General features: G+C 43.6%; 1 protein-coding gene across 5 annotated transcripts; it reads left to right on the forward strand.

The window, feature by feature from the left end:
* Positions 1 to 607: 607 nt before the first annotated feature.
* arhgef11 (Rho guanine nucleotide exchange factor (GEF) 11) lies at positions 608 to 25,508 on the forward strand. Of its 5 annotated transcripts, XM_085450908.1 has the most exons (43): positions 608 to 1,209; positions 2,149 to 2,346; positions 2,783 to 2,815; positions 4,795 to 4,886; positions 4,989 to 5,093; positions 6,127 to 6,176; positions 6,273 to 6,330; positions 6,415 to 6,614; positions 6,724 to 6,795; positions 7,018 to 7,125; positions 7,581 to 7,629; positions 8,228 to 8,265; positions 8,381 to 8,473; positions 9,116 to 9,184; positions 9,302 to 9,406; positions 9,755 to 9,853; positions 10,013 to 10,055; positions 11,236 to 11,332; positions 11,448 to 11,570; positions 12,068 to 12,091; positions 12,207 to 12,333; positions 13,216 to 13,309; positions 13,636 to 13,665; positions 13,900 to 14,026; positions 14,166 to 14,369; positions 14,583 to 14,630; positions 14,930 to 15,078; positions 15,213 to 15,353; positions 15,825 to 15,901; positions 15,992 to 16,117; positions 17,676 to 17,793; positions 17,881 to 18,029; positions 18,130 to 18,205; positions 18,286 to 18,468; positions 18,570 to 18,651; positions 18,755 to 18,835; positions 19,192 to 19,247; positions 19,337 to 19,477; positions 19,617 to 19,844; positions 20,183 to 20,296; positions 20,439 to 20,746; positions 21,874 to 22,006; positions 22,116 to 25,508. In XM_085450908.1, exons 2-43 carry the CDS (start codon positions 2,312 to 2,314, stop codon positions 22,163 to 22,165), a joined length of 4,335 nt encoding a protein of 1,444 aa, XP_085307034.1. In that variant the 5' UTR covers positions 608 to 1,209; positions 2,149 to 2,311; the 3' UTR covers positions 22,166 to 25,508. The 5 variants fall into 5 exon arrangements, with proteins under 5 accessions (XP_085307034.1, XP_085307033.1, XP_085307035.1 ...); XM_085450907.1 differs by having other exon boundaries at positions 608 to 2,346; XM_085450909.1 differs by lacking the exon at positions 2,783 to 2,815 and adding an exon at positions 4,478 to 4,492 and having other exon boundaries at positions 608 to 2,346.
* Positions 25,509 to 25,777: the final 269 nt, after the last annotated feature.

Below are 25,777 nucleotides of genomic sequence, written 5' to 3' on the forward strand. Positions count from 1 at the left end.
TCAGCCACAGGACTACAATGGTCTACAACGGAAAGTCAAAAATTCATTGGTGCCAACTTGCACTTCATGCGGGACTACATTGCAAACCAATGACACGCTGGACACAAGCTGTTCCAACTGCTCCCCTCTAGGCGCTACAGAGCACATCAGGCCAAAACAACCAGACATCTGTACAGTTTCTGTCCATAGGTCACTCACATATTGTCTACTACTAAAAAACCCACCGTACCTGCTACTGAACCAAAGCATGCATAACTCAAAATTTAGTGATATGATTCCAATACCTTGACTTGCTCACGGAAAAGAAAAATCATTGAAAGAAATATAACGAAACATGAAAAAATATATTTTCCATAATTTGTTAAATATGATGATATTTATTTTTTTTATGAAAATATGTTTCATAAAATCTGTGGCACAAACAAGCTAGAGTGATAGCGACGGAAAAAATAAATATTTATGTCAATTATTTAAAAATATATTTTTATTAAAAAAAATCTTTCCATAAACGGATGCAATTCAAACTTATCCTGTCTGGTTACTGTCCGGTTGTAGTACACAACCCTGACCAAACGAGGGCGCTGTTTACGCTCTGTGTGTACGTCGTGTGATCCTTGAGGATATGGTGGTGGATCAGCAGCCAGACAAGACAGCAAGATAACAGCACAGCATACAGCTTAATGTCAAGGACTTTGGAGAGGAGATAAACATATGCTACGACGATTATTAATTAAATCCGGGTTTTTGTGGCAGACCACGAGAGGGAAGCAGATTCTGCTGTAACCGCTGTGTATTTGGAAAGAAGACCTGAGGAGGAGCTCTTACTGGAATCGCTTTGCCTTCTCGCTAACTAGCTAATATGCAACTCTGCGTGTGAATTTGCACGAAAACAAGACTGCTGGATATAACAAGCCGGGGCTTGCATTGACTCCCCTCCCCTTTCCTTTCTCATTGTGATATCCACCTGCTCACATGCAGCTAAAGTCATGCCGGTCTTTCGTCTTGCAGATATAGCCGGTTAGCAGACTAGCTCGGAGGCTCGGCAGGTGAAAGCCGGGCACGCAGCGCTTCGGTTCTGCGTGAGACACAACGCCATGCCGCTGGTTGAAAGAGGCCGATTCGTAGAGCTGACTTCACCGAGCTAACGCTAGCTGCAATTAGCAGGCCGCTGCAATCATCTTCAAGTCAGCTAATTACACAAAGCCACAGGTGAACGGTGGAGATCACCTTTCGCTTTCTTTCTTTGCTGTGCTTACTTGTATATAAGCTCCATCTGCGGGGTGAGCCAATACCCAGTAATCTGCTAATCGGCTAGCCCTTTAGTTAGACAGTAGCGTTAATGCAAAGCCATTTGTAGCGTCTTGGTTTTGCTGTTGTTTACATTGTTAAGAAAAACAGACTGTTTTCTGTAGCTTACAGCTAGCTCGGGTGAGTGATAAGGCTGTTTGTAAACGTGTATATATATATATATATTTTTGTTTCACTAATACACGCAGTTTGATACTTGTGTATTGAGTAATTTGCACTAGATAGCCACATGTACATCACTACAGATCATATCATATTCACTTTGTGGTGGCTTTATTATTTTTAAGCATTATCAGTGAAAGCAAAGTGAATGAGCAGTACTCATTTGAATGGGGTTATTTAGTCTGGGATCTCTGCTGAAGCCTCCACATGTAAACAAGTCTGAGTCAAGTGAGTGTCAGGTTCGCATTAGTATTTCTTTTAACTGCACGTAATCACCGAATATCCAGTTAATCCTCTGAACGTTATTTATCCATGTTGAAGCAGTTACTTTAAACCTGACACAGACAAAAACAAAAAACAGCAACAAAAAACCCAAAAATGGGATGTTGTTGACCTCCTGGAGCATAGCCAGACATATCAGCCCATTCATTCATGATTGATGATCTTTGTGGAAGTAGGTTGTCCTCTATCCATTTGCCACTAATGTGAGACCTCAGCACCAAGCCACCAACGATCTGTATTTAATTTTAACCACTAATGTAAAGGGGTGAAGACAAACCCTGGGGAGATTTGAGCGTTTATAGTTTTAGCAGCACTTTCCTTTAAATCCTACTGAGCCTAAAACTGGAACCACTGGTGTGAAACATGAAGAGCACTGTGTCTGATCTAAACCCGCAGCCCTGTAGCGTGGAGATCTGATCAAAGCGCAACAGAAAGGCTCATTGTACGGACTGATAGTTGAAGAGGAAACGGAGATCATGGTGGTGATAACAAAAGCAGCCCAGTGACAGCTTTGAATCCCGCACCAGGAAGCAGAGGAGTGTCTATAAAGGCTGCAGATATGAGTCTCCGCCAACCCACCTCCACGCTGGACAGGTAGGAGCCTCACATCCGCTACACCCAGACAGTTTATGTGGGTAAAGGTATGCCTCTTTACGCCTCGCTAAAAAAATGTGGTATTCCCAGGTGAGCATTGTTTTTATCTGATGGATGTGCAGTGAGGCCACCGGAAGAACAGCTCAGACGGCTTGTTGACTTCAGGAAAAAAAGCAAAAGATTGCACAATAATGTTCATTTATGTCATTCAATCTGCATCTCCTCTAATAAAACACTGGATGTAGTGCACCCCGTCTTGTTTGTTAATGTCACCACTTTCACCATATATCCCTGCACTGTGTGATCGTCTTTGTGATGCATCTTTGTTGTCTATCATGTGTCTTTCCTCTTTCTCCTGCTGTATACTGTTTTCCCCGATTTGCACGTGCCCATTACCTCCCACTGCTGTGTCTTTGTGTGTGTCATGTGACGGCAGGGCAGCCAATAAGACAGACAACCAACTGTTCAGGTAGGACAGCTGCCCGGTGGTCGCTCATGTCAGGGTTTGGGGGTTAGTGAAGCCTACAGATTGTACAGCTGTGGCAGCAGATTTCTCAGCGGTTGGCTGCTTGTTTTTTTTCACAGTGCTTTGGAGACATTAGGAACCCAAAATACAAGAAAAAAAAAATTTTATGACCTCGTTACGTGCACGATCCTTACATGAACACTTAATTTTAAGTGATAAAGAAACACTTTGACATCTTTATCTAAATACTGCCGTTTTGTCAAAGCCGCTGCTGCAAGTATAGCTCTGTGCTATGCCTATGTCATAAGAGCTAACCCTTCTGATACCCCTCAATCTAACCTACAGCCCCAATGTTCATGACCCTGGAGATATAACTACATGTGACCATTGACCAACGCATGCAGGTTTAAATGATGGCAATGGTGTTCACCACCTGTGTAGGTGCTACGTAGATTAATTGCAGAAGTCTCAAATCAAACACCAGAAATTGAGAGGGTTCCTACTCTTAATTTGTCAGGTATGGAGTGAACTTGCATTACTGGGTAGCTTAAGCCTCGATTATACTCGTGGTCATGGACACGTACACAGACAGCTGGAGACACCACAGCCGAATATCATTTATGCTATCCTTATTTGAAGTCCACCATGTGGTGCATGTGCATAGTTGGTGCATTTAAATATCCATCCATCCATTTTCTACCGCTTATCTGGGGCCATATCACAAGGCAGCAGCCTAAGCAGAGAAGTCCAACCACCTCCTGTAGCTCATCTGAGTAAACACTGAGGTGTTTCCACACCAGCCAAGAGATGTAATCTGTCCATGGGACTACCCAGGGACATCCTCCTGGTAGAGCACTCCTGGAACACCTTAACAGGAAGGATCCTGTTCAGGTACCCGAATCATCTCAGCAACTCCTTTGTTTGTCAAGGTTATGCTGATAGTGTCTCCTAAGGCACGTTGGTCCGGGGTGAGCTACCTTGCCCAGGATAGATGTACCAGAGCCCTGTAATACCTGGGATAGGCTCCAGCCCCCCTGAATTGGATAAACAGAAGAGCATGGTTGGAAGGATGTAAACCACTGAGTGAAATTAAAGTGTTCAAGTGAAACTACTCAGAGTAGGAAAACAAAGCAAAAGGCTTCTGGAAGGACATGAACTGCAGTGATGTTGGTGATTTTTGCCGTCTGCTGCAGACTGTCGCAGTTTAAAACAAAGCTGTTCCACATTTGAGTAGCCAAAACCAGTTTGATTTGAGAATTAGAGACATTCTCAAGATAAGTTTTTCGTTCAGATTTCTTTTGTTTCTGTTTTCTGATCACCTAACCCTTAAGTAACTGATCGTTTCGGTGCTACTTGCCTATGTGAGGAGCTCTATCTGTCCTGATCACAGCACATTTCTTTGGATTTAAAATGACCTTTGTTTGAATTATTCCCTTCAACCTTCCATCACACCCCTTCATATAAATATATTCCTTGAAGTCATGGCTGCTTTCAGTGTTTACAGTCTGTAACAGTCTGAAGGGCATAGTGATGGTTTAAGCAGCCTGCCCTCTCCCTCAGTCTGTTTCTCTCTGTTGTTTTCTCCGTCTTATTCTTTATTCTGACTTTCTGCTTCTTCCCCCCTTCTCTGTTTCTTCCTTCTTTCCTGTCATGCTTCGCTTTCAGCCCTTTTGCCGCTTGGTGAGTTTTCCTGTCAACTGCTATCTTGTCTCTTCTCTGCTATTCATACACTTATTACTGTTAATACCACAGCAAATATAACCGTGTGCCTCCATTGAATCTCCTTTTCTCTCTTCATTTTCTGCATTCCTGGCTAAGCTTTTTGGCCTGTTCTCTGACTTGATTTCTCCTCCACTGACCCTCATGTTTTTCATTTATTCCCTTCAGAGCTTCCTTGTCCCTCCCAGAGCGTTTCCTAAATTGGCCTGTTCAGTATCATGCCATACTAAAGTCTCTTTCTGTTTCTCGTCTTTCAAATCCAGGATCAACAGTTTGACAATTGGGGACTCGGAGCGTAAATCCTCTGGCCCTCAGCAGAGAGAGCCAACGGCAGAAATCATTTCTGACAGTACAGGTAACTGCGACTTATGATGGGTTATTTTTAGTTGCCGTTATATTCTTGTTTCATTTAATGTCACCCCGCCGCTCATTACGGCTTCTTCTTCTTCTCCCCCAGGCACTGGACTTGTGCACAGATGTGTGGTTGTGCAAAAGGACCAGCTGGGCTTCGGCTTCACCGTGTGTGGAGAGAGAGTGAAGCTGGTACAGAATGTCCGACCAGGTGAGACAGAGATGCTGCGCCTGCGTTGTCATAGAAACGTAGACAGTGTTAAAAGGTGAACGCAGGTGCAATTACATCACCTTTTGGGTTTTAAAAGGCTCATTGAGCATCGTTGCCAACCTCACCTTAGTTGCAAAACCCAGAGAGGAGTAGAGGCGGGTCTGACTGTGAAACAGCACCCTCACTGGCTAACAGCTTGTGATTGACATGTTGTTAGCCAATGAGTGAGCAGATAATACTGCAGATAATTGCCCTTTTTAAACGTAATTTAGTGAAGATTTGTTGTTCAGTATGGTAAACTGAGTCCTTCTCACACACTCAAACATGTTATGCAACACGCCACAGCCCCACCCATTCATAAGTGGGCTTTTTTCTATGCTTAAGTGTTTTCAGGCTAATATTTACTCACATTCACGCCCAAGAGCAACTTGGGGTTAGTATCTTGCCCAAGGATGTTTGGCATGCAGACTGGAGCAGGGATCAAACCACCAGCCTTTATGATTAGTACATGACCTGAGCTACAGCCATCCTGTTATGATGACCCAAAACGAGTGACTGAGACCGTAAACTCGCCAGGATTGTGTTTACAGAATCCAGTTTCCCATCTGTGAACATTAACTAGCATTAAATGAATGCGATACAACAAATAACACCATCTCATTTGCTAATATGCCAGCAGCAATCAGTAGTTCTATTGTTGTAACACCACTTCGGGCTTAACGGCGGCAGTAGCTCAGCTCCAAGGACGGCAAAGTATCCTTGGAACCACGAGGTGCTCTCTGATTTGCTTATCAGAGTGAATGTGATTGAATTTTTGATAGATGGAAGAACAGTGTTTGTATGACTTTGTGTGAGTGAGGCATGTCACCGTGGATTTCTACGAGTCATCACTGTAAAGAACGCTTGTTCAAATGCAGTCTGACCCACGTGCTCTGGTTGGTGACGGATTACAGCCGTGCTGACTATGTGTGAGTTAAATCGTCCTTTATCCTTTGCATGAGTTTGAATGTATGTTTGTATGGATGCTCTTCAGGTGGAGCAGCAGTGAAGGCTGGTGTCCAAGAAGGGGACAGAATCATAAAGGTTTGTACTGCTTTCCATGTCACTGAATGTGGGAATCTGTGCTTTTTGTTCCTATTCAATAGTAACATTACTGATTCTGTCTCTCTTTCTGCTCAGGTGAACGGCTCGTTGGTTGCCTCCATGTCCCATCAAGAGGTGGTAAAGCTCATAAAATGTGAGTATATGTTTGGCTTTAGTGGTTACATGTTTTTGCTTTTCTTGTTTTAACCTCATTCTTTTATCATTTATCATTTCAAAGCTGGATCTTACGTCGCACTTACACTACAAGGGCCGTCTCCATCAACCACCTCCTTGCCCTTAGAGCCCCTCGCCACTGATCACACTCTTAATCAAAGATCATCTCTGGCTGGGGAGGCTGCACCTCCTCCACCTCCACCCTTGCCCTCTGGACTGAGCAGCACCCCCTCCCAAAGGATCACAGGACCCAAACCACTACAAGTACATGAAACTTTCAGGACTGATATCTAGTCGGTAAAGCTTACTTACCAGCAGAGTAAACGTCAGTGATTTACAGGGGTTTTTTTTGTGTGTCACACTCATTTTTTAGGACCCACAAGTACAAAAACATGCGACTCAGATACTCAGGAAAATGCTGGAGCAGGAAGAGGCCGAGCTGCAGGTATCCATGCCACCTGTGCTATTTGTTTATCGATACATATCAGTGAGCTGCCCGTGTTGCAGAAAAATCTAGTGCATGCTGTCTCCCGTTATCACCGTGTACTTGAATAAATATTTTTTTAAGCTCCTTTGGCCTGTTTTGCTTTTGGAATACTAGTTAAGATAAAGTTGTGTGGATAAAATCTGCTGTTTATAACCAGACGGAGACTGACTTGATTTGCAGGACTTGATGGATGAGCAGCTGAGGAACCCGTCGCCATTGCTGGAGGAGCGAATTGAAAGCGCCAAGAGGAGAGCTCACCAAGTCAGAGTCAAGATTCAGCAAGATGTGGTGAGGCAACCTGGCTGTTTTACTCTATTACAGTTTCTGTAATCGCTGAAAAGCTCCTGTAACATTCACTTAATGATCTTACTAGGACAGAGCATACACTAAGACACAATAAAAAGAACAAACCATATTACTAGAAAGGCAACATGACCAGATAAATTCAGTTAAGTTAAAAAAAAATGTTTTCAGGGGAAACATCAAACAGAACGATCTGACTAACATGCTTGGTGCTTTTTTCCATTTGCATCAGGGACATAAAACAATGTCATCCTTTTAAATTGATTTGCTGCTCTAACTGTGCAGTATTGCTCTCATGAAAGACTTTAATTCCTATCCTGCAAACCCTGATTGATCCCCAAAAATGAATTAATTCTATCATAAAGGTAATAAACAAGCGTAACTTCTGTTTAAAGCTTGTGCTTCAAATCCATTTAACTCGCTTTATTTTTGGTTCGTAGGAGGGAACGAGGTCAGAATCTGTCACAGGCTACTTCATAGCAGGAGAAGGTTTGTATCTGTGGGTCTTTGTAAAGCTTCACAATATACAGTGCTGTTTAAAAGTCTCGAGCCACGCGTCATCTTTCTTCTTTCTTTTTTTAAAGAGGAGTTGAGCAACAGGCTTTCTGAAAGTCTTTCAGAGCTTCTATTTGGACTTGTCTGCTTTTTCACTCATCTTCAGTCCAGTCCTTGTACCTGACCATTTTCAGAGGAATGTTTATTTTTTTAAGCTACTTAACAAATAAGCTGTGTTAAGAATGAAAAAGGAAACTAACTGTAAACTGAACCTAACTAAAAGTGACAAAGATAACACAGTATGAGTCCCATAAAGATATTAGCCGGAAACTTGGCGATTCTTCGCGTTGTGTGCAGTGAGTCATTAAAAAAAGTTTCTAGAGTAGATGAGCGGTGTCTTAAAGTCGTGCCATTAAGAATCCAGTGAGGTGAGGGTCCTTAGTCATCTATAAAACACAGTGGAGGCTCTGTCATGGTGTGAAGCTGGTCTTTTGCACAGCACTCTGTGTCTTTTAAGCTTTATTCACTAAAAACTTTAATGATAGATTTGGTTGCTTCATAATCGGTTTCAATTGATTCTTTGCTTTCACAGGGCGACAATCAATAGACTCCAGTGAAGGAGACATGGAGGTAGGCGCCACAATCTCTCTTTTAATAAGCTTGTTTGTGTGTGCTTGTGCATGTGCACTCATCCCGTCCCGCTCGTCCTTCTTCATTCCCTCCTTCTCCTCGTCCTCCTCCCCAGGCCTTTGAGAGTCCCCACTCCTCCCCCTCATTTTCCTTCAGGACCCCCCTGCACCGGCGCCAGACGTCCGACATATCCACCTTATCTGATTTGGTGAGATTGATGCACATATTCACTGCAAAGACTTTTTCCTCTTTCTGCTGCTGGAGGCACACAGGACTAATGACTGAAAGAATCAGAGGATCATCATCACACGATTAAGATAAATGTGTACTGGAGTGGTAGGAGGGCATGCAGGTCGAAAAGAAAAAAAGAAAGTGAGAGAGGGAGACGGAGAAAGGGCACCACGTTAATGTATCACTTTGGAAATTTCCGATTTAGTGGTGTCATGTGATTGTTACCAAACCAGGCTGAATGTTATTAATCACTTTTATAGAGCAGAGTCAGTAACTGAGGAGACGATGCTGTATTACACAACATTTCCAGTCTGTACTGGGAGTCTGCGTTCGTACCTGCATGTTCTGCATGGTTCACTGTGACACGCCGACCCTTCAAGGCAACGGCTGCTTTCCTTCTCAGACATTCAGGCTGTCGCTTCCTGCCTGTTTCTGCCGTGTGGCACTTTGATTTGCCCTTTCCTTTCAAATGCACCAGACAGTCGCTGAGATCATTTTTCAGCATGAATATATTCATTATTTATATCGATCCCTGCACATGAATTATGTGAATTAAAATGCACATGTGTGTTTTCCAAAGTATTTTCCGTTTTCTGAAATCTGTGTGTGTCTGTTCAAGGGTGGAAAGGCTCAGATCATCGGGCCCGAGGAGGAAGATGAAGAATATGACGGCTATGCATTTAATGAGGTGACACAGATAGATGGATATAATTTTATTTTTTTTTTTTTTGGAAGATGTCTCTTCTTTTTTGTACATTTTCCACCAGTTGAGCATCCCTTCATATTTTTCCCATCTTTCTCTCAGATGGACGGTCCATACCAAGATATTGAGCTGTTAAAGGCACGACCAGCACACATGGCAGTGTTCATGAGATATGTCTTTACCCAGCTTCTGGATCCCAACCCTCTGGTCAGTTTATATTATCTTTTGCACAAGGTTCAGTAAACTCCCCATTTTCCCAAAATTTGAATTTTATTGCAGTTATGTCATGTTTCAGACTTTAAGAGGAGGTTAAATGTGGGACGACACTCGAGTTCATATGCGTGTGAAGGCAGATAAGCAAATATTTGTGGCAATACAGTTTAGCTTTTTATTCAAGGCCTCCAATTTTAGTAGTTCAAAATGTTTCTGACAATCCAGAATCTTATGTATATTTCAATTAAATTGGTGCATGTCAGCACTAAGTTACACAAACGCACGTGCATGTCTGTGTTTGATTTCTTACTTTCATGGTTGTTTTCTGTGTTTCTGCATCAGCTGTTCTACCTGTCTGTGGAGGCTTACCTCGGCTCCCTTCCTAAAGATGCCCGCACTCTTGCACCTCAGATCTGCTCCCTGTTCCTGGAACCAGATGCTGTATGTAATGAGTCTAATCCTGTTATCCCTGTATTAACTGACTGGTGATGATGGTACCACAATTATCTTGTGTGCTCCGGTTAAAAAGGACTGACTCTATATTTTTACCATAGAGTAACTGTAAGAAAGAAAACATGTTTTTTTTTTTTTTGGTTACAGCCCCTGAAGATTAAAGTACGAGAGGAGTATCTTGCTGATATCGGTAAGTGAACTAAAAGCGTGTGTTCATGTTTGTGTTGATGTATCCAGTCATATACAGAATTTTCTGTTTTGTGAAAAAGCCTCCAAAAGTCAACCTTTACCACATTTCATTAAGGTAAATTGGCGAAATGAAGGTCTTCAAACTGTAGCATCATGTTTGTGTGATGTAAGAATTGTGCAGGCAGTGAATTCACAGCAACTCAGTGAGCGCCATTCCTGCCTCATGTCGCCTACCCACTTCCTGCTCAGTGCCAGATGTGGGAAATGTTATTAGGAATGCCTGCTCAACTGTTATTAATGCAAATATCAAATTAGCCAGTCGCATGCCAGGAAGTGCACACATTTAGGCATGTAGACATGGTTAAGATGACCTGCTGAAGTTCAAACTGAGCATCACAGGAAGGTTTAAGTGACTTTGAGTGTGGTGTGGTTGTCGGAGCCAGATGGGCTGTTCTAAAAATGCTGATCTGCTGGGATTTTCCCACACAGCCATCTTTAGGGTTTACAGACACTGGTCTGAAAAAGAGAGTGAAAATGCCTTTTTGATGCATGATGACAGAGGAGAGCGGCCGGGCGGTTTTGAGGTAATGGGAAAGCAACAGTAATGCAAATAACCACTCATTATAATCAGGGTTTGCAGAAGAGCATCTCTGAACACACAGCGCATCAGCAGAAGATTGCAATGGGAGAACAGCAAACTCTGACTGTAATTCATGCAAACTCAACAAAATTGGACTTGAGAAGACTGGATTGGATGTGGCCTGGTCTGATGAGTCTCTGTGGATATCATTTCACTGTGGACCAAAATCTCAGAGGAATGTTTCCAGCTCTTTGATAAATCTGTGCCATGAAGAATTGAAGCAGTTTTTAATGGAAAAAAGGGGTCCAACATGGTAGCAGCAACATGTACCTAATAAAGTGGCCAGTGTGTCTCTCTTCCCCCAGTGATCCACCAATGCAGTGCATCTTTTGCCCACAAGGTGGAGCCTGCCAAACAGTTTGAGAGTAGCTAGAGTAAACAAATAGTAGTCATCAAGTTTAAAGGTTCATGTTATTCTGTCAAAGCAAACATGTTATTTATTATTATTATCAATATCATTATTATTATTATTAAAAATATTAGTTTGATTTTTCCTGCTGACTAACTGTACCCTTTGCTATTATGTCCATCGTCCCATAAGAAAATCGACTTCATGCTCAGGAGGACATCCGGGGACCTCTGTCTGAGCTGCAGCAGCTTGTGCTGCCAGAAATCCAGGACCAGCTGCAAGACTACAGGTACATCACAGAGGATTCATTTTGTTTGTTTATTCAGTGGAAAAACATTGTTTTTAAATCCGAAGAAGAGTTTCTCAGAGGGTTACATTAACCTCGTGTCCGTGTGTTTCAACAGGAACAAGCAGATGATGGGTCTCGGTTCTCTGTTTGGAGAAGGAGACCTGCAGCACCTTGATGGAGACACTGTGAAAGAGAAACAGGTGGTGGACAAACAAGTCACCGCCCTGTGGGAAATACTGTGAGTCTGTCTGCATTTATTGTGGTATTTTAGCCCTAAACTGTAAAGTTTAAACCACATCGAGTTCAAAGTGAAGGCAGCGGTTTGTTTTTGTTTGATCGGCTGATTCAGCTTTCTGTGTCTGTGTTGCTGTGTCCAATTAAGTTTATTTACTCGTGCTCTCACCACACGCACACACACAGACTGAGCCAGGTTTCCCTAGCGACGCCGTCAGTTGTTCGGCGTCCAATAAAACTGTTATTACATATCAGTAAAGCTATCATGACAAAGGTCATCATCCCTGCCACTCTGGAAAAACCACATGACATTTCCTCCTCTCACGTTATACACACACAGAAGCTGCTTCCCGTCACATGACTGTGGCTCGGTGCTGTTTCTTGCGTTCTTATTTGCACCTGAATAAAGTGGATTTAAGTTTGAGGAGCTCTTTGGAAAAGGGATTTTTGTCGTGGAGGGAGTTAACAACCTTTTTATGTCTCTTTGTCTTCCTGCTGCAGATCAAAGCACGAGGAGGACAGAAGGTAAAAGAAGAGGCTCGCCTGTTGGAGTGAAATATAACAGCTACACCTGCATTAGAAATTTCCTAATTCTTCAAACTTTCTTTTCTGGTCTCTGCTCTTCACTCCTCTCCTTCAGTTCTCCTCTGGCTTCAGCTGTGATCCTCTACCTGCGTCATTCTGGGATCAAGCCTAGAGACTCCAAGGTCTTCCCCGGCCTGACCACAGAGAAGGACAAGTGGATCACTTTCTTAAAGTCCAAGAAGGTAAGAATGGAAACTTGCCTTTTATCTTGTCACCTTCTGCAGCTGTAATCATTAATGTGACGGCGTCTTAAAGAACAAACAAACTTGGAGAAAGTGAAAAGGACCTGGCCTGTGATTTTCTACCACAGTATTAGGTACACCCTACTGCTACCATGTTGGACTCCCTTTTGCCTTCAGAGCTGCTGTAATTCATCATGGCACAGATTCAATAAGGTGCTGGAAACATTCCTCAAAGATTTTGGTCCATGTTGACATTCATTGACATTCAAGTCATTGTCACGACAATATCCCCCCACACCATTACACCACCAGCTGAACAGTTAATACCAGGCAGGATGGATCCATGCTTTTGTTTATGCCAAATTGAGACCATCCAGATGTTGCAGCAGACAGGAGTGACACCAGGTGTGGTCTTCTGCTGCTGTAGCCCATCTGCTTCAAGCTTTGAAAGAGTTGTGCATTTAGATATGTTGTTCTTCATATCTTAGTTATAATGAGTCGTTATCTAAATTACTCTGGCCTTCCTATCAGCTCACTCATTCTCCTCTGACCCATCACTGAGGGACTTTTGCCCGATGAACTGCAGCTTACTGGTAGTCAAAACAAAGAGCAGCCTTTCTTTCTCATTCTGAAGCTCAGCTCAAACTTCAGCAGGTCCCGACTATGTTTACCTGCCTAAATGTACTGAGTTGCTGACGTATGATTGGCTAATTTGTGTTATCGAGCTGTTGAACAGGTGTACCTAACAAAGTGGCCAGTTTCTCTGCATTGATTGCATGATATTCATTTTGATGTGACTATGTGTTTTCCAATTTTCTCTCTTAAAAGTTGTTGTTTGTCGCACTCGATCTCAGTGACTGAACTCAGACCTCCTCTCCACAGCTGAGCGGTACCAAGAAGGAAAAAGATGGAGAGGATAAAAAGAGAAATCCCATCCTGAAGTACATCGGCAAACCCCGGACCACATCCCAGTCCAGTAAATTAAACAGCACAAACACTTTAGAAGAAGCTTTTTAAATCATCATCCAGGCCCGGCTCATGGTCATGCTTCCTGCGGTCTCTCGACATTGTCTAATAACGGCTCCTGTCAGTGTCAGCTGATGGTTCGCTGACACACAACAAACAGCAGCATGCTGACACACGTGACCCTCTCACTCATTCTGCTTCTATTGATTCCTTTTTGTCCTTTGTTCGCCTTTTAATTGATTTTTCCTGGTTTCATGCGTTGATTTATGGGATTTTCATTGTGTCATTATTCTGATTTTTATTGTTGTTTCTGTTTGGCTCGCTTTGATTTTGTAGCATTCCATGTCCCGCTGTCACCCACCGAAGGTACTTCACTTATAATTTCACTTTTAATTTTACCCTTTTGTGCAAATTTAATTTTAAGAATCATACCTGGTGATGGATTTGAATTTTGTTTTTGTTTTTTCATCAACCGTTTCTCCTTGTAGTGTGTGTGTGTGTGTGTGTGTGTGTGTGTGTGTGTGTGTGTGTGTGGGGGCGAAAGAAAGGAATGTTATTTTATTATACCATTAAAGTAATGAGTAACGTTTGTATTGGCAGTCCGGCCTGGCAGCGTGCGGAACATCATTCAGCAGTTTGAGAATAGCACCGAGACCGGCGAGGAAGTCAGCGACGGCGCTGACCCGCAAAGACTCTCCTCCAGCAGCCTCGGGGATGAAATGGACAGGTAGCTGCGCCTGCAGTATAAGTTCACAGCCAGCTGGCAGCAACTGAGCGAAGCAGACTTTGCTTTATTGTTTGTAAGTTGGAAGTGGTTAAACTGATTTAGCCTTTTGGGTTTGCTTTGTGCGCTCTGTCCCCACCAGCCCTCTACCAGTTCGTCTGGCTCGCAGCGAGTCACTAAAGGCTCAGGGAGAAGGGCGACGGCGGGGCGGCACCTCAGGAGCCGAGTCTGTGCCCCGCTCTCGTAGCGATGTGGACATGGAGGACTGCGCAGATGAGAGGGACGGGCCAGGCCTGAGGCCTCTGCAGCACAGCGCCTCGTCCTCTGCATCCAGCAACTCTGCACGGTAAAGATTGACCAAGCCAGACCTGTCGGGGTGCTCAAACACCAACACACGCACCTTAGCAGCCTTAAGGCAGGAGCTGAGGTCACTTTATTTGAAGGAGAGACTTTTGATCCCCTGAAGCACATGTAAATAAAGTTTTTTGCCCCTGATTTGACCCTGAGAATTATAGGTTTTCACCTAGTGCCGTCTTTCTCTCCACTCTCTCAAACTCAGGTCTCTAGAGAACCCTACACCCCCATACACCCCTCGGTCTAGACGCAGGTGAGTTAAGCTGTTGTCACAGTAGATGGACAGGGCAAAGGAATAAAGATATGGACATTTGAAGATGAAGTTGGGTTCACAAGCAGGAAAATTTTTACTTTGATCATCTTACAGTACTAATACATTTTAAAAGAACTATTTAGACATGGAGTTACAGAGATGATCGTGGATTCACGGCTGATTATTTTCTGTTTGTCTCTTCGTGTGTCGTCCGCCACTGCTGTCTACCCATCGCTCCATCTCTCTGCGGGTACACGTCGGTCCACCTCATCCACCCGTGTTTCTGGATCCCCGTGTAGGAGCGTGGAGTCGCCGCTGGCCCTGCTACCCGATGCTGCAGCACTGGAGGATGACGTGATGGATAGTAAGACCTGGCAGGAGACTGTTACCCCTCAGCTCCTTGCAACACTCAGCCCCAGTGAGGTTGATAGACAGGCTGTCATATACGGTAAGAGCTACAGCATTTAATTCTCAGTACAATCAGCAGGTTTTAATTTGCTTTTATTTCCTAATACACATCTCTCACATATGCGAGGTAGTATGACCCTTTCCTCTTTCCTCATGTGGCCTCATCCTGTTCAGAGCTGTTCACCACTGAGGTGTCCCACCTGCGAACCTTACGGGTCCTGGACCAGGTTTTCTATCAGAAGATGAGGACTGTCCTGAACTCTGACGAGCTGGCCTGCATCTTCCCCAACTTGCCTCAAGTCTACGAGCTCCACGGTCAGTGTTTGTCCACCATAGCTGCTAAAGGCCTGTGAAAGTGTTTATACACAGGCCTGGTTGTGACATTTTAATCAATACAAGCAAGAAAATGGAATAAAGATTGATGTTTGGATGTCTTCATATTAGTTAGATGAGTTAAATATGAAACGTATCCTGTGTAAATGGAAATCCTCCCTTTTTAAGAGCCCTTTGCTGTCCTGCTGTGTCTGTTTGCACACCCGGTGTGTTGTACTTTGAGTTGCTTTGTGTTCACTGCTCTGTGTTGCTAGGTAAACAGCAGCTTTTCTTTATGTTTGCTGAGCCTTTATTTCGAGCCATGTAGACACTCGGTGTTAGACCACTGTACTCCCTCACTAAGGGGAAGCTTTGTCCTGATTCTTAAAAATACCCCGTGTGTTGTTTTCATGATTAATTTAAACATTTCCAGGCTTTGATGTTCTTTGTTGCTTTTGTGTCTCTCGTTTGCAGCGAGTCTGTGTGAGGCGATGAAGAAGCGAAGAGAATCGCCGATTGTTCAGGACATCGGGGATGTGATGCTGACCAGGGTTTGTTTTGCTCCTCCCGTCTCGATGGCAAGTAGAAACATGTTTTCGTGCTCCATATTCAGTGTGTTTACAGTTTGTGTGTGTTTGTAGTTTGAAGGGGCAGCCGGCGACGAGTTTCAGGAACAAGCGTCCCAGCTGTGCTGCCAGCAGTCTCAGGCTCTCGAGCTCATTAAGAGCAAACAGCGTAAAGACCCTCGCTTCGCTCACATTATCCAGGTACACACACACACAGCCTCTGACAAAACATGTAAAATATTCATGCAACACACACTTTGATGCTCCTTGTGCTTATTAAAGCTTTATGCAGTGAACACATCATTTTAAAAAAGTGTGTCATTTACTCACAGTTGACGACAGAAGTGTGTTCATGTGTGTACAGTTTGTCAGATTGTTCAAAACTGTGTCACCTTACAATAACTGCACTTCTAAGTTCAACAGTTCAGATTTAAAAGACCAAAGTAAAAGTCACACAGTCGGAGGGGCTGTTGTTTTTACTGGGACTAAAATATTTTAACATTTCATACTTTGTGTGTTTGCCTTCATTTTTAATGACATGGTCTCTTTTGGCACACAGGAGGTCAGTGTTGCATCATTTCTAGAGTTTTGCTTCCTCCCAGCTGCGTTTTCTTTTTCACTGTCTCAGCTCATAGTCTCTCTATTTTTTGCTTCGTGAGAGGACATGAATTCAAGCTTTCCTGTTGGGTATTGTTATGTTATAACACTCCTTACAGAGGAATCTTAGAAGTTCTGTAGCCGCCGTTAGGCTCTTATGATTTAAATGTAGTTTTTCCCAACATCCTTTGCTCTCGTGAAGCCCTGCATCTTCACACTCCCACATCTGTGCTTTCCTGCCGGGATTATACATTCACTGTGATAATCCTGAGCAAGTTCACACCGAACGTACAGGACGCCGTGTTAGTCTGAAGCAAGCCTTCGTTGTTTTACCACAGTGAGAAAGCAGCGAGCAGGAGGTCGTGTCTGTGGCCGCAGCTGCAGTGGTGCACATGCAGGTTTTTATCTGGCTGCTGATCTTTCTGCTTTCTTTTTATGTCTTTGTGTGAAATCTTTGCATTTTCCAGTTAATTTTTCAGGAAGCAAACATGCTCTGTCATTATCATCAAAAACACAGCGGCCACTTTATTAGGTATACCTTGCTAGTTTCAGGTTGGCCTTCAGAGCTGCTTTAATTCGTCGTGCCACAGATTCAATAAGGTGCTGGAAACATTTCTCCGAGATTTTGATCTGTATTGACATGACAGCATGACGTAGTTGCTGCAGTTTGTTCTTCCACTTAAAGCTGCTCTATTGAACTGTGATGTGGTGACTGGATGTGATTTGAGTGCAGTAAACTCATGTTCAAGAAGCCAGTTTGAGATGATTCAAGCTTTGTGACATGACTTGTTGTCCTGCTGGAAGCATCCATCAGAAAATAGGTACACTGTGGTCATAAAGGGATGGACGTGGACGAGGCAGCCTGTGGTGTTTAAATGATCAGTTTGTACTGAGGGTCCAAAGGAACCAGATGTTCACAGTCCCTTAAATCAGTTTGAGCTTCAGTAGGTCATCCTGACTGAGTTGCTTCCGTGTGATTGGATGTTTGGTGACTGATTTGTGTTGAGGAACAGTTGTTATTAATCGCTTTATATCTGTGATATTCGAGGGTGCACTAAATAGTTCTGTGTACAGGATAGTTATTATACCGTGTATATGTGTCATAGGTGTAATAAAGCGTATAGTTGTGTTTAAACATGACCGCGTTGTTTTATTTGTTCAGGAGTGTGAGGCGAGTCCTCACTGCCGCAGGTTACAGCTCAAAGACCTGCTGGTGTCAGAGATGCAGAGACTCACCAAGTACCCGCTGCTGCTGGACAAAATCGTTAAATACACAGAAGGTGAGGAAAAGCAGATCCAACATAACCCTGACCACAAACTGAGCTGTTGCTAGGAACCATGATCTTATTTGTTTTTGTTGATTTTAGCAGGCTCATCAGATTTGCCCTTGCTCCAGCGAGCGCACGCGTGTTGCCGAGGGATACTGCAGAGCGTCAATGAGGACGTTAGGGAATCGGAGCACCGGCAGCGCCTCAGCGAGTACCAGTGCAGGCTGGATGCTGCTCCTCAGTTCAAGGTGGCGTACAAGTTTAAAACTTTATTTTTCTTCTGATTTTTAAATGACAACGATTCATTTTTGATCTGTAAATGTTTCGCTTCGTTCTTGTTTCACGCAGAATGTGGACCTCACCACGAAGAGAATGATCCATGAAGGTCCTCTCACCTGGAAAGTTAACAAAGAAAAGCTGATAGGTGAGCATCGCTGTGGTCATTATGTCTCATCAGTTTAGTTTCAGGCCTTCTAACCACAAATATCTGCATTCCTCTGTCAGAGATCCAAGCGCTGCTGCTGTCAGACTGCCTCGTCCTCCTTCAGAAGGGCCCGGACGACCGCCTACAGCTGCGAAATCATTCCAGCAGATTGGGTGGAGGCGGGGGAGGCAGCGGTGACAGCAAGACCTCTTTCAGCCCTCTAGTGAACCTGGCGTCGCTGCTTGTTCGCCCGGTAGCTACAGGTACGCTCACAGCCTTCTGTTTCTCTGTTTTTGTAATTTTAAAATAATATTTAATTACCTTTTTTTTTACTAATTTTATTTTTTATTTCTGTTTTCTTTAGACAAGAAAGCTCTTTACATCATCAGCACCACAGATATGCAGATCTATGAGCTGGTGGCTGCAACAACATCCAAGAAGGAGACGTAAGCTCTTTTCTTTGATTCATTCACATTTACCTGAGGAAACCTGTGCTGTGCTGCACTCTTCACTTAATTTAAAATGTCTTAACTTCTTCTTGTTAAACAGCTGGAAAGATTTACTGGAAAAGGCCATCTCTGCCGCCGGCGGATCGTCACCTCTGATGAATCACAGCTCGATACCCATGTCGTGAGTAGATTTGATTTGAATCATTTCTTTGATGAAATGTCCTGATTAGACAGTGAAAAAAATTGAACTTTTCTGTCATTTAATTATGTAACTATCACTTATTTATGTTATTGTCGCATGAGTGGTCATGTTTAAGCAGGAAAAGCTGTCAAACTTTACCAAACTTAAAAGTGCAGAGTTCACATGTTCCAAAACAGTCCGACTGGCAGGATTGGAGTCTTTGGTGGGCTGATTCTGGCCCGCAAGCCTTATGTTTGACCTCCCTGTTTTAAACACAATATGATGATCTGTATGTTCTTTTGATCTGTTTATTTTTAATCCAAAAATATGCGTCATACTCTTTATTCTTCCTCCAGGTCCCCGAGTCTACGCAGTTCTTCCCCCGTCTCGACTGGCAGCAATGCCTACGGAGGTAATGACCACGCCGCGATCGTCGGCCTCAGATCTGTAAACATTCTGCAGATGTTTTAAAAAGCTTTCTCCAACTTCGCTTTCTCCCAGATAACTCGATGACGGAGCAGTCAGACTCCACGGAGACTCATTCCAACAGCGACGAGCCCGCGATCTCCCACAGTACGCCTGTGGACCAATCGGAAGCTTTGCTCAAAGGACAAGGCGTGGCGGAGGCCGCTCTGCAAGACGGTGAGAGCCTCCGAGTATTTTACGTTGGATTCTGTTTCTTCTGATTGTGGAACATAAAAAGTAGAAAAGAAAGAAATCAAACCTTTAAACCTGAATCATCGCTAATCCAAAATTCATCCCTTTTAAAAAAAATTTACAGTTGAAACCCTGCGGCAGCTCATATTACAAGATTTCGGAGAGGACTGTTGGAGCCACGATTCAGATGATACACCCACCAATGAGACGGCCGCTGAAAGCAACTCATTCACAGAGAGGCAGCGACCGGAGTCTCTGGAGACGGTCCTCAGCTGCTGCACCGATGAATGGGAGGCGGAGCCAGAAGAGCTGCTGCTTGCAAAAGCACCCAAACCTCAGGTTGTGAGGAAAGGTAAACACAGCCTGGCTGCCGAGCACCCGTTTTTTCATGATTTTTTTCAGCAGCCGCTCACTCACGATTGCACTAAATTCTCAGATAATTAAACATCTTGAGCTATAATTTGCACCTTTTTCCCCCAATGAGGTGACACGTGGTCACTGTCATCTGCTTATATGACATCTGGGTGTGAATAATGGCCGCCGTCCTTTGCATGTCTTCTCTCTCACGCACTTTATCTTCTCGCTGTTGAGAACGTGACGGCACACTGGTTGCTTTAGTTCAACTCTTCACTCCTTTACACCTTTCAGTGCACTCCTCTTTTGTCACAAGTCTATCCTCTGTGTGCGTAGCTGTGGTTGCGGGTCCTCCTCCTTCTTCTTCTTCTGTCGCTGAAGACATCACTGATGATGTCACCCTCCCCTCCAATCAGTCATCCAAGTCAAGAAGCGAGGCCAAAAAGCAGGGTAATGCTGACCGACCTGGTCCACAGCTCTAGTTTTTTTATAGGTGTAATAAAGAATATAACATCTGATGTTAGCGGTGTTGATTTTACTCTCTGTTCATTCACTAAAACACTTCTTGTTTTGTTACACCTCTGCGATTCAGGAAATACCTTCTACCTGGTCATGCCCATAGAACAGGGCGAGAGCGTGACTGAAGATCTCAACGACCCCCCTACACCCACCGCCAGCCACTTCCCTCCACCTGTAGAGGAAATGACGTTGCCACAGACGCAGATGGAAGAAGAGCCGGCAGCCCGCGGCCCGGAGGCCAACCAATCAGAGACTATGCAACTAGAACAGGAAAAAGAAACAGGCCATTTGCAGGCTGCGCAACACACTCACGTAATCAGAAACGTGGATGAGATTTTTCACACGATTGAGGAGCTGATGACCAAGTTGCGCCACCTGAAGGTGAGTTTTGTGGAAAAGATGGCAACAAAAGAGCCGCCGGCGCAAGCTGGTTTTCTGTCTGTGCCAACTGCCAACTCCACACCCCCGACCATGTTCAGTGTGTGGTTATTAGACCTGAGTAACAGCAGAAGATTAGATATTAAATGCTTTAAGAAACTTTTGAGAAACAAGAATCTGAAGAGAGGGAAAAATGTGCATAATCATCACAGTTAATCTTCAGTCTGTCCAGTAAAGAAACATAGATCATTGTGAATAGGTTTCATTTGCTTTGGTGCGAATGAAGGTGATGACAGGACACCTGTCATAGCCTTAGATTGTGTCCGGTGCACAGATAGTGTAGCTCCTCAAAGATCGTTAACTGTGTCTCCCAGCACAGTCTGAAGGTGTGGAGGAGATGGCAGGAGGTACGCTGTTACATGAGGACGGCTGGTTAGGGTGAAAGGACTCCTGCATAATGACCTCTAGGAGGTCACTCAGGTGGAGGTTTGTGACCAAACTTTAGTCAGACTGTATTGCAGAGACTCAAGGGCCCAACGTCCTTCAACGTCCCAGGATACCCACCGAGTCTGTCGCTTTGATTGTTGTAAACAGACGGTGTCATCACACAGTTACTTCTATTTTTGCTCACCGTTAAGGCGCAGTAAGCAGCTGCAGTATTCTCCTGAAAGATAGGTGTCGCCACTCACACAGCATCACCACATAAGCACTGAAAGTGGAAGAGAAGTCTCATATTTTTGAAACTGTTGCAGCATATCCCGCTGCGCAATCTGACGATCTCTGAGCTGCTTTACTGAGCCGTCATTTAAACGGTGGTTAAAAACCGACATGATCGTACACTGGTGTCAGTTTTGTCACACACAGCCATGCAATAGGGAGAGAACAGAAAGCATAAAAGCACCATTAGTAGGACCTGTGCTCACAGCCGTGTGCCAGTTAGCATTTGGTGGCCTGTTCTCCTCACAGATGAGAGCAGGTTCACCCTGAACACGTGACAGACGTGAAAGAGTCAGGAGACCCCGTGGAGAACAGTTTGGTCTACCCTTGGATGCTCACAGACTTTCCCTTGCTAGCCAGCGTTCACATACCAGAAATAAGTGTGTTTCCTAAAACTGTTAACTCCTTTGCAGGAGATAGAGAAGGCCCACTATAAGCTTCTGGAAACTCTCAGAGAGTCCTCCATCAGTCAGGAGTCTGAGGACCAGCAGTGTCGCTCGGCAACCGTCTCCAGGACGCCGTCTCTGGATCGTAGCTCAGGAGATGGTGAGCACGCACTGAATTTGCAGCTTGAACTCTTACATATTGTTGGCCGATGATAGCAACTTCTCCTCTTGTGCTACTAATTAATGCTTTCATCCTTCAATCACACCAGGCAAAGAGAGCAGACCTGCGGAGCCCAAAATCCTGTCGACTGGATTCTGATGCGGCTGCATGGTAAATCCATTTGCAGTCGCTCAATCTTGATTGGCAGTCTGACGTAGCTATCCACTTTGGGGCTTCCCCTTAGACCCGGTTCCACTCACCCATCAGCCCCGCGTGCACCAGCCTGTGGCGCAGAACATCAAAAAGCCCGTCACCATTTCTTTGTTTCTGTTGCCCTGATATAACAGGAAGGTGAACTGACTCATCGAGGTTTCTGAGCTCAGTAAGCGCAGAATGAACGGAGTCCACGGAAGTTGAGGAATAAATACGAAGGAAAGGAAGAAAAAAGCAGAAGACAAGTTGACTGTGGAAGAGAGAAGTTGGAAAAATTGAAAGTGGAAATGTGAGCAAGTTTGGATATTTGTGAAGGAAAGAAGTGTTCATGTAATGCTTTTGGAGAACTGGTTGAAGGAACAGAGCAGCAAAAATGTTTAAATGTTAATTTAAAGAAGAAGAAAAAAAAAAAATCAGAGGGACCCGTCACCCCAGCACTTTACCCACAACGCACCTGTCTGTCATGTACGTCCTCTACAGCGGACAGATCAGGGACTGAAGGATTCAGGCTTCATTTAGGGAGGGTGGGGTGGAGGGCTGAGACTGCCTCCTGATGGGGTCTCCCTCCCCCTCCCCCTTCGCTGTTTGCTTTACACCGACTTCACCTGCCACCTCGGCCGAAGGACTGTGTCTATATAATTCAGGTTATTTGCACTGGGTAAGGAAACACACACACGAGCATAGCCGAACTCTCATTCATCTCCTACACCGACTGTGGAAGAAACTCTTAATTCATTTCGTTCACACGCCTTCTTTGAAGCAACAGGAAGGCTTTCATCAGTGCAACATGTTTCACATTTTTGTATTTTGGAAACAGTACTACGCTGTTTACTACTGAAAATGCTGGCAGGATTTATTTTCAGCGCCGCTTCAGGGGCGCACAGGGATCTCAGCGGTTCTTACGTGCTCAGCGGATTCATGCAGTTGCTCGACCGTGTACAGCTGTTGGAACGTTTTGGGGAGATTTACAGTATGTTGAGGTGAGACTCAAACCTGGGATGATTCAAACTTAAGAAACTTGAATTTTCACCAAGAACCTGTTGCCAAATAACCAGACTGGCGTCGCCTGTCTACACTTTAGGGTTTAACTGTGCATCCCTCTCTAGTGTTTTGTGTATATGTGTAGTGACCCACCACGGTGAATACTGCGAACCAGCAACTTCTACCCATTTAATATTAAACCCATAAGTAGTGTTTATATCCTCCCAGGCCTACACTAAGCCATGAAAACGACTGCGCTCCACCCCCACTCCAAGCACACATCCACTTTGAAATTGTGGAAGATTAAAAGCTTTGTAAGAACCTTCTGACATTTTATGGGAAAACACTCAGTTTCGTTGCCTTAGCAGGTGGTTAGCGGAGCTTAGCATCAAAACTGGAAGCTGGGCTTGACCAAAAGTAAGCAAACCCACCTGCTAGCACCTCCAAGAGCCAATTTTCACATCTGAACTCAGCACAGCATTGGGAGAATCAAGTCAGGATCGTTGTCCAAATTAGTTTGCCTTTTCTCACATGTAGCGCACAACGGGATATTTTCACAACTGGAAACACTCAGTCTGGACTTAGTGGGCGCTACCTGGTTTGCAGATATAGTAAATGGGATATGTGGTGCTCTCTAGTTAGCACACTGTGAACTATTTGGATTATTACCTACTCTGTTCTCACTGAGCTTAGCAGGTGGGTTTGTTGCTTCTGGGAGGAGCCAGACTGGCTCTTTCAAGTCCTCATGCTAAGCTAAGCTGGCTAGCTGTTAGCTTAAGTTCTGTATTCAAAGCACATACGTGAGACTGGTGATGGTCTACACATCGAGGTGTGTTTCCCAGAAGTCAGGCCGTTCCTTTAACTATTTTTGGGAACATATTTAGGATTGTTTTATTGCTACTGACATTCAAATTTTTTGTTGAACGCCTTGTTTGAGGCACATCTAACCAGCAATGACTGACACTAAAGCCAAGTGATTTTTCTCTATTCTGTCCTTTTTCTCTCAAACTACATCTGTCTGGTACTAATTCTAATACACGGCAGGACAAAATGTGTATTTTAAACTGCAACTAAATAGCAGTTTAAGTGTTTTTTTGTTTTTTGTTTTTTGCCTCTTTAATGCTCATCGCGCTGGGCAGAAACACACCGCGCTGAATTTGATTTGAGCTGGTTTCAAATACTAACTGAGGAGTGAGTAACCCTGATTACAAGCTCCATAACTAATCCTAACACTAAACTGATCAAAACCAGGAGCAGATTCAGTCGTTCGCACTGTCAGATTCTGCCATTTGAACGGATGTTTCACTGCCCAGTGGAAGGTTTTTGCTCTTCAGCCACCAACACTGTGTAGGAGAACGTGTGACTGTCAAATCACACGTGTACAAAACATTAAATGCAAATTTAAAAAAAAAAAGAAGAGAGATGATTAAAGCAGCGCTACTTAATGCCAGGATGGCTGATTTTTCTTTTCACAGCTGTATGAAATTTGTGCTAAAATGTAAAAATGTTTCACCAAAGTGATTTTTTTTTTTTTAACTCCAGAGGTGTTTAAGGGAACACGTTTTTTTTGTTTTCTTTATTCACTTTTTGGCGGCTGAGTTTCAAGCACTTCAGACCAAGAGACTGACATTATTACTATTAAACTTTAAAATCACTATTTTTAACACCTTTTCACATCGAGCTGTCAGCACACAGTTTTCACACTCTACATTTTATTTATAATTAAAAAACAAACACAAAGCACCAAATGGTCTGAGCTGGTTGAATGCTAATCTTTTCTTTTCTGCACATCTTTCGGTGTACTGTCCTCTTTGTTCCTCCAGAGTTTTCTAATTCCTACCTCTACACTTTCCTTTTAGTGATTTCCTTATCATTTTTACATCAGCGCCGCAGCCCTAATGGCTGGAAAGAAGCTAGAATTGATTCCATTGTTTAAAAAGAAGAAAAAAAAAATCTTGCACAGACAAAACTTCCCTGCACAGTGCAAACTACTGTATGCATAAACACATCAATAACTATCATCTCATTCTTTATTTTTGTGTCTTTTTTTTAAAAAGAAGAAATCTTGTTCACATGTAATATAGAGATCAACCCACTTGTTTTATATACGTTAATTTTTTTTTCTGTAAAGCGTTAGTCATTGTATTTGATTTTATTTTTGTAGATATAAAAAAATGATGTATAAATTATTTTCTTCTCCTTTGTTTTTAAAATTGGTGAGATTGTTAGCTGCACAGAAGGAAAAAAGAGCTCATGTCTCAGATTCATGTGTTTTGTGAGATTAAAAAAAGAAACTGGTTAAAGAGGACTGGCGTGCATTGTGACTCTTTGATTCAAATATATTTTGTTGTGCCGTCTTGTTTTGTTTTTCATCTCTCTAAACTTCGACCTCTCCTGTATCTGCACATCAGCCACCTTAGTCATCAGTTATAAATATTTTCCTGGCATTTCTGTCTATCTTTCATGGAACAGAAAGTAGGAAGAGACGATGTAGGAGAGCCCTCGTTTCCTGCCCCCCCCCCCCCCTGTGATTGTGATAGATTGTAACTGAAAAAGTTAGAAAAGTCTGATTAGTGC

The sequence above is a fragment of the Copadichromis virginalis genome, linkage group LG3, assembly GCF_057382275.1.
Source record: "Copadichromis virginalis isolate Kocher_CV1m ecotype Utaka linkage group LG3, C_Virginalis_male_GT1.1, whole genome shotgun sequence".
In the NCBI taxonomy this organism is placed as follows: Eukaryota; Metazoa; Chordata; class Actinopteri; order Cichliformes; family Cichlidae; genus Copadichromis; species Copadichromis virginalis.

Bases quoted from the DNA above. Each gene is read 5' to 3' on its own strand.
- arhgef11 (XM_085450907.1), top strand. From the start codon at position 2,312: ATGAGTCTCCGCCAACCCACCTCCACGCTGGACAG. The intron at 10,056-11,235 runs GTAAGTGAACTA...TCGTCCCATAAG, and splicing joins GGAGTATCTTGCTGATATCG to AAAATCGACTTCATGCTCAG. The intron at 18,206-18,285 runs GTGAGCATCGCT...TTCCTCTGTCAG, and splicing joins TAACAAAGAAAAGCTGATAG to AGATCCAAGCGCTGCTGCTG.